The sequence below is a fragment of the Sparus aurata genome, chromosome 6 (assembly GCF_900880675.1).
Source record: "Sparus aurata chromosome 6, fSpaAur1.1, whole genome shotgun sequence".
In the NCBI taxonomy this organism is placed as follows: domain Eukaryota; kingdom Metazoa; phylum Chordata; class Actinopteri; order Spariformes; family Sparidae; genus Sparus; species Sparus aurata.
This window is the reverse complement of record NC_044192.1, coordinates 18,948,715-18,957,622: the sequence shown is the minus strand read 5'-3', so window position 1 is coordinate 18,957,622 and position 8,908 is coordinate 18,948,715. Positions and strand designations below refer to the sequence as shown.

The 8,908-nt window shown below is 36.2% G+C and overlaps 1 protein-coding gene across 1 annotated transcript; it reads left to right on the top strand.

The window, feature by feature from the left end:
- The first annotated feature begins 1,146 nt into the window (after nucleotides 1–1,146).
- Nucleotides 1,147–7,173, top strand: LOC115583901 (green-sensitive opsin). Its single transcript, XM_030421138.1, has 5 exons — nucleotides 1,147–1,598; nucleotides 1,776–1,944; nucleotides 3,548–3,713; nucleotides 3,890–4,129; nucleotides 6,719–7,173. The coding sequence occupies exons 1-5, from the start codon at nucleotides 1,235–1,237 to the stop codon at nucleotides 6,815–6,817; spliced, it is 1,038 nt and encodes a 345-aa protein (XP_030276998.1). The 5' UTR covers nucleotides 1,147–1,234; the 3' UTR covers nucleotides 6,818–7,173.
- Nucleotides 7,174–8,908: the final 1,735 nt, after the last annotated feature.

Here is an 8,908-nt window from a genome sequence, read left to right as displayed (position 1 = left end):
TGAGCAGGCCGGGGAATCGCCAAGTGATGTCCAAGCCACACGACCGCTTCTCCATCATGGTGACTTGGAAAAAGGCAGGCCACACAATATAATTAGCAGTAAACAAAGACAACATTAGAATAAAGATACAAATATAAGGAGATTGTAAAAAAGAGGAGAGCAATATTCCAGCAGAGCCCAGGATATGGCGATCCAGATCTGTCAATATGTGAGGCAGCGGGAGCCAGGAAAGAGAGATGTTCCCAGGAGCCAGGAGAATAAGGGAGCCTGAATGAAAAGAGAGGAGGAGGAGACTACTTTGTCACAAAAAACATTCATGACATTTGGTTCAAATCTGAATTTATTGTGGATGTGACCAAATCTGCTGGTTCAAAAATAAACAAACATTAACTTGAACAATCCATGGTGATTATAGAAAGTTGTGTATATCATAACAGCATGGTCTGTTAACTTCTTCTGAGAGATCCTGATTGATAACAGCTGATGAGTTTTCGGTGCCCATTTTAATAGGGCTTGTTCGATACATATCTATCTATCTATCTATCTATCTACACATATACTGGCATTGCTGCAGTGGCTGTTTACTTGCCTGCACTCTTAAATCCTGTTAACAAAGTGCTGCCATCACTAAATGGATAGTCAGCTCATCAAGTTAAAGCTAACTGTCAGAGATTTCCTTAAATGGTGTTTGGCTAATTAGCTTATTAACACATTATGTTTCATTTAAAGTTGCATCATTCAATTACACTGTTGACAAAAATCAGATCTGAGTTGCAGTCCTACACAACTTCTCCAAAGGAAAACTCGTACTGAAGTAGCTATAAAAACGGATAGATGGACAGGAATGTATTTTGAACGTGATCGTGAAAAGAAAAGTTGGGCTGGTTTTTGTGTGTGCTTTCCTCACGTTGAAATAACTGAAGAAGTGAGCGGTAAAAATGCTCCTTACACGAAGAAAAAAAGGAAAAGAGGGATGTGTCTGTTTCAAATGTGACCTTTGTGAATCTCTGACCTCATTCCATTGAAGCTAAACTCTTTTCTCAGAGATTATACTCTGACAGATAATTCGCTAAATTCTCATGTAGATCCTCTCTTATCTTCTTGAACCACTGTGAGTCAATCCCCCAGGAGCCTTTATAACCATAGCTGCAGTATAACATGCAACAAGTCAGAGAGTGGACACCTGTGCTCCAAGCCTAATCGACACAGCCAATCCAAATCCTAACACAGAAAGATGGAGAACGGCACTGAAGGAAGGAACTTCTACGTCCCAATGAACAACAGGACAGGGCTTGTGAGGAGTCCTTTTGAATATCCACAGTATTATCTGGCAGATCCATGGATGTTCAAACTACTGGCTTTCTACATGTTCTTCCTGATCTGCACTGGCTTCCCCATCAACTTCCTGACACTGCTGGTCACGGTCCAGAACAAGAAGCTGCGGCAACCTCTCAACTTCATCCTGGTCAACCTTGCTGTGGCTGGACTGATCATGGTCTTCTTTGGATTCACAGTCACCTTCTATACTGCCCTGATGGGCTACTTCTCCTTGGGAACCATGGGCTGTGCTATTGAAGGATTTATGTCTACCATTGGAGGTAAACTTTGGTAAAAGGGATGTTCACTTGTTGTTGTACTACAGTTTATTGGTTACTTAACAACATCATTTCCTGACTGGTCATGTGAGACTGTGGAGCTCTAAGCTGCTACAACAAAGGGCAAAACTTTTGAGGGTTCCCATCACAACTTCTGTTGTCTCTGTTTTTCCTCAACAGGTCAAGTGTCTCTGTGGTCTCTGGTGGTTCTGGCTATTGAGAGATACATCGTGGTCTGCAAACCCATGGGTAGTTTCAAATTTTCAGCCACTCATGCTGCAACAGGTTGTGCATTCACCTGGATCATGGCTTGTTCCTGTGCCATCCCTCCTCTTGTTGGGTGGTCCAGGTAATGAGTTACTCCCCCCACCAAAGTAGATTACATGTCTTGAATAGAGAGGTCCTCACCACACCAGAATTCACACTCCTACTTAGCTCCTACGCAGCTCATTCCTTCTTCTTCTTGGTTTGCAACTATTTGAACACCAACCTAACTACTCAGACATTGCGATTTGGTGATGTTATGAGAGTAGATCCACTAGGGACACAAGAAGTCACATGATCTTGCAGGTTTAGAACAAACACCACCATAGTGACTAGACCACTGAATTAGAAAAAAAAGAATTATATATTTTGAGGTCATTAGGAAAATCGCCTTTGGATAACCTCCATCAAGTTTTTGCAGAGCAAAAAATACTCTCAAAGTCTTCCTCCTCTATACAATGGATGACTATATTGCTAAGTTTGTGGGAGTTATCTGTCAAATCTTAACATGATCTATATATGCTGGAGGTGTGTTTACTGGTCACGTGACTGCTCCTGCTTCTGGTGATACAAGAACTTCTTGTGATAACAGAGTGAGTAAAGGGGGAAAGAAGAGACAGACTTTAACTTTCAAACTAGCATAACTCAAATGAACATCTAGTTTACCTATAGCATTGGTAACAGTGTAAATGTAAACAAAGTGAATCAATATATAATGCTCCAACATTGTTTTATATGTGATGATTTGTCCCATTTAATGACTCCAGAAAAAAAACAAAATTTCATGTTACAGATTCTTCATTGGACTGAAAATAGATGTTGCGAGGTTCAGTGGTACAAGCCTTTCTTAAATCCACTTTAGTAATTCATGACTATACTGATGCAGGTGCCAGGTGATGCCTGAAAAACAAACTAATATGATCAAATGACACTGGTCTTGAAATATTAGTTTCATATTTAACAAACAAATTTGATGACTTCTTGTCCTTTTATTAAACGTCATGAGATGAATACTGCACTAAAGCTATTTCTCATTGCTACCTGTGTTTTACATTTCGAGCACTTTTGCACATTATGTAATGAATATGTTAAGTAATTGCATGCAATCTTAACATGCATTAGCACCTTGTAGCATTTACATATAGTGTAGGGATTCGCTGTTCCCACCTACGATGATTATCATTGCCTTAACTTCACACAACTAAAACCGTGTGGATTAATGTTATATTTTAAAGGAGGTGTTTAAACCCTTAATCTAGAGTCATCAGTCATTTCAGCAAGTATTACTGTGAGTCTAGCTCCTGAGACCTGAATTTGATATATTCCCAAAAATATAACTCATTATATTTATATTGAGTTTTCACACATTTTCCATATCTGAAGGCAACGTTTATTTACATAAACCCACCTGGCAGCATCTCCATGGTAACAAGGATGGGATTAGATGGTCCATGTTCCAGACTTCCAGTCACATTCTGCAGACTCAACCAGGACGTAACTTGATCTCTGCTTTTTGGTGCAAATGCCAAAACTTTTTGAATTATTTGATGCTCAAGATTTCTTCATGAAATCCTTATGTTTCAACTGTACAGTGGTATCATCTTGTAGATTAGAGTCTCACTTGTAACTGAATATTGTAATCTTACAATTCATATTAAGCACCCCGCATTTTATGTCCTGTATTGCAGGTTTATTCCAGAGGGTATTCAGGTGTCCTGCGGACCTGATTACTACACTCAGGCCCCTGGCTACAACAATGAATCATACGTCATGTACATGTTCAGCTGCCACTTCTGTGTTCCTGTCTTCACCATATTCTTCACTTATGGAAACTTAGTATGCACTGTGAAAGCGGTAAGAGACAGTGGCTTTAATGTGATTGTTTTTATTTTCATATAATCATACGTATTTGAAAAGAAAACATTCACAGGTTTTCATTTCTTTTTTTTTTTCGTTTCTTTTTTTACCTTCGGTGAAAACAACAGAAAGTATGCAATACAGAAAATAACTGATGTTGATGTCATTTCCAGGCTGCAGCCCAGCAGCAGGACTCGGCCTCCACCCAGAAGGCTGAGAAGGAAGTGACACGCATGTGCATCTTGATGGTCTGTGGCTTCTTGGTGGCATGGACCCCATATGCCAGCTTTGCTGCCTGGATCTTCTTCAACAAGGGGGCTGCTTTTTCAGCCACGGCCATGGCCATCCCTGCCTTCTTCTCAAAGAGCTCGGCATTGTTCAATCCTATCATCTATGTGCTGATGAACAAACAGGTTGGTTTATTATTGTCTCACTGCACGGTGCTGTCTCTTCATGATAAGTGACCGTTTTTTAAAAGGTGTTTATCTGCTGAAATGAATGATTATTAAGCGTTTTTCTTATGCTTTATAGATAACTTCTAATACACTCTAATACTCTAATACCGCATTGGGAATAATCTTTACACTTTAAAGTCCCTATTCAGTGTTTCAAAGCAAATATAAGGAAGTTTTTAAGTGTTTATTAATATATTTTCTAACTTTTTTCTGTAAAAGTTTACCGTGAGAAAATTATATTCATATCATATTAAATGACACACCTTCACAGTGCACCATCAAACTTAAATTTATTTAATACATTTATTATCTATTTATCTACATGCACAAATAATTCAAAACTTGTCCTTAAAATGGGATAAACACACATGATAAAAGTGACTCAAGATCGACTTGCTAGAGTTCTTCATTGTAGCTTTATCTTGTGATCTTGATAAGAGTTTGCTCAGTGGTCACAGGAAGCAAAGATATGTAGTTGTAAATAAAAAAATTTGCCATAATCAAAATCAGAGAACATTAATTAGTTATACAATATATAACCAGTAACCAGTATATGCATATTTCACATGCATCTATAGGCATACATATTTTATATGAAAAGCTGTTTCATATATTCTATTGTCACATATTTATCATTGTTCATACACCAGTTGATGGAGAGCTTCAGGAGAGCCACAGGATATATATATATATATATATATATATAAAAATTTACGCATTTTAATCGCACTTATTTTTGCACCGCGGAACGTTTCTCACTGGAAGAGTTTCAGGGGTACCGATTATACTGGAGCACCAACTAACGTTCATGACTTCAGACAACAACAATGAACGAAGAAGCAGATGAGACTGCTTTGGTTGGCCCCATGGATGGGAAATTTTGTTTTCAAAAGCGGACGGATGGCAGCGTAGATAAGAGCATGCTATTGCTGCACTTTATGGCAAAAACTGCACTTGTCGGGGCGCCGTTTAGCTCAGTGGGTAGAGCGCGCGGACCCAAGTTCGACTCCCGGCCTGGGTCCGTTTGCTGCGTGTCACTCCCTCTCTCTCTCCCTGTTTCCTGTCATATCTTCAGCTGCTCTGTCAATAAAGCCATAAAAGGCCAAAAAAATATATAAAAAAATTGCACTAGTCTGTTGGTCTTGAAAAAACAAAAACAATTTTTTGTTTCTTAAGCTTCTGTATTCAGTCATCATTCAATGGTATACTAAAATCCATGTGAAAAAAATTGCTTCTCACTGTTCTCAGGTCAAATATTTATATGCGATTAAAATGCGATTAATTTCGATTAATTAATTACAAAGCCTCTGATTAATTCGTTTAATTTTTTTAATCGAGTCCCGGCCCTAATATATATATATATATATATATATATATATATATATATATATATATATATATATATATATATGTATATATATATATGTATATATATATGTATATATATATATATATATCAGTGGTGCCTGGTGACTGAAAAAATTGGGGAGGACAGGAGGAAAACCAGTCCACGGTGTCATGTTATTTTATACAAGTCAACTAATTAACCCTACTTTCTTATATTCAATGAAAATTAAGCAATAAAACAATGACTTACAAGACTTATTTAAAAAAACATTTCATTAAAAGGCTAATATACAAGACAAAAAAATACATAAATTTCTATCTCTGTCAGGATTCGAACCCAGTCACCTGAACAGCAGGTAACTGCGTTACCCCCTGTGCTGTGTTGCTGTCCCGGTTGTGCCTCTAACTTTATGTCCTCCAGATGGACGAACGAAAGAAACGAAAACTATGAATTATGTTTCTGACTGCTTCTCTCTGATTTCTCCTAACAGTTTTTTTTCTTTCAGAAATTTGCTTATATTTCCTTTGAAACCGATTCCAATTTCGCTGAAAACTCCAAAGCTGTAAAATACATAGTAGTATTTTTTGTTTACGGTTGTATAAATGTGAGAATGAAATTTGGGAACTGTTATTGGACCAACCTGCTGTCAATCTTGTATTCTGGTTGCTGATTGGTAAGGGAGGACGGCCTCCCTTAGCGCGTCAAATTACGTGTCTTAGCCAATCATAGATCAGCATGAAAAAATCAATGGAATGAGTCAATGGAAGGAGATCCCTCCCACGGAGGACAGAAGCCCTCCGTCCTCCTCTAGCCCCCACCTTCCTGCTCCCTGCTCCTCTCACAGACTGCTCTGTCTCCTCCGTCTGCAGCTGTCGCTGTTCAACCGTTTTAAGTGGATTTTCTTCCAAAGAAGAAACTTTTTTTAATGATATAATATATATATAATATTTTATAAATGATACTGAGATACTGAGATTTGGTAATGATTTATTTCAACCAGTTATTCTTTCTTAAAAAAAAAATTGATCTTCCTCTTGCCTCTCAAGAATATATATATATATAATATATAATAGTATATAATATATATATATATACACAGTAGTTTATATACATATATATATATTATTATTTATAATATTAAAGTACTGTTAAAATGAATTTTGTTTAATGTCTAATCATACAATGTCTTGTGTTTTCAGTTCCGTAACTGCATGCTGACCACCATTGGAATGGGCGGCATGGTAGAGGATGAAACCTCAGTATCCACCAGCAAGACAGAAGTGTCTACTACTTCCTAAATGCTCTCAAATCTCAGCAACTATAATGGATTTTTACGCATGGACTTTTAACAAGTATTTACAGAGAGTGGTGTCATTTGGTTAAATTCAGTGGGGTCTTTTCAGGCTCTGAGTCATCCGGAATAAACCCTTTCCATGCTGTACAGTAACATTGTATTTCAGAATAAATGACAGAAGCATCATAACTTCTCTGGATGACTTGTCTTCATCATTATAAAAATGTACTGACACTTACTTTGTCCTGTATGGCATCTTTATTTTTTGTGGGCTGGAATTTATTTTCCCAGCCAGTTGTATATATTTTATAAATGCTTATGAAATTGCAAATGTAGGTAAATAAATGCATGTATCCAAAACTGTCTGCTGAATTGTATTTTTGATGTATCACAGTAGTTTAAAGTGTAGCTCAACTAGCATTTTTCACACCAAACATGAAAGACAATTGGTAATCATGTCCCTGCACTTACATGCAACTGTTGTGTTTGCATGGGCACATGGACAAATAAATCTATGACATGACAGTCATGTCAGGTGATTTGATCACTCTGACTGAAACAGTGACAGTATATGTGTCAGCTGAGCTCAGCCCTGTGACAAACTTATTAGCTGTGTTATTCCTGATCTCTTGCCCAATGTGAGCAAAGAGGCTCTAGCCAGCCATACTCCCTACAGGATAAGTGGGTCATGGATACAGACATGGATGAGTAAAGTTTACAGTGACCAGTGCCCTACAAAAAAAGTAAAGCAAGGAAAGGCTGACACAAAATCAATCAAAGCAATTAACAAGAAGAGGGAAGTAAAATGATAAACACTTCAAATAATAACATAAATTCAAAGATTATGTAAAATGATATCCTCTACAATTCTATAATTTATAATTCAAGAATCCTTCTTGTATCAGTTTCAGTTTACCAATAGTCAGTTTCCCCCATTAAAAGTACCAACATGACACCAAAGGTGGTAAATGTTCAGGAATGATAAAGTTTCCTACCCAGGACTGATCATGTGACTGAAAAAGCAGTCAGGTTTCTGGAGTCTAAACTAAACCTTCATATTCACAATAGGACATAAGCACTTATTACTGTCCACCACGTGCATATTTGAACACCCTCCAGTCCCCTCATACTATACATCGATAAAAGAATGACGCTAAAAGTACGTATGACTTAAATGTAATTTTCATATACTATATACTGTAAATAAAGTATAGTAAGTAAACTATAATATAATCTAAATAATGTTTTATACTAGTTAACAGTATTTCTACCTGAATTAAGAAATAAACATTATATTTTAAAAGAACAAAAAGGTTTCATATTTTGTTTTTGATTACAGTTAAACTATTGATCGATGAACAATGAGGACAATGGGTAATAAAGAGATAAGCATAAAATAACAATAATTATAAAACAAGATTTCATGATTTTTTGTGAGTCAAATTATTTTATTTGTTAGGAAATAAATGTATAAAATAAAACACTTTTATAAATAAATTCAAAAACAAGCTGTTAAACATTAGAATATATCCCAAATCTTAGTGGATCCAAATCCACTAACTTGTGTATTAATGACTTAACAATTCATAGGAACCATTGACTGTGTAAGAGTTAATCAGTTGTGGTTGTAAATTAGAAATCAATAACTTTAACCATTAAAAATAAAAATGCTTCGGATAGGTTCAGTGTTTTCTTCCTCAATTGCAGTGGGCCTCTTTAACTGAGCAAGACGGCGAGACAGAGTGCCGCTAAAACTTTAAAACTCCTCAAGTGTTGTGATTATCCGGTGTTAAAGAATATAAGAGATGATTGGATTAAAGACTTATTCATAATTTTATTTTATTTTTATTTATTTATTTATATGCACAATGATAAAACAAGAATTCTGTTTAATAATACAAAGACAAATAATTGTGCAGGAGAGGAAAAGAAACCCAAAGGGCTTATATAAGATCCTCCCCCTCAATACAAAATCACTAAAACAGATCAATCAATAGAAAAAGAAAAGAAAAAGAAAAAAAAGGGGAAAACAAACAAACAAAAAAAAAAAAAAAAAAAAAAAAAAAAAAAAAAAAAAAACAACAAACAGAAAATA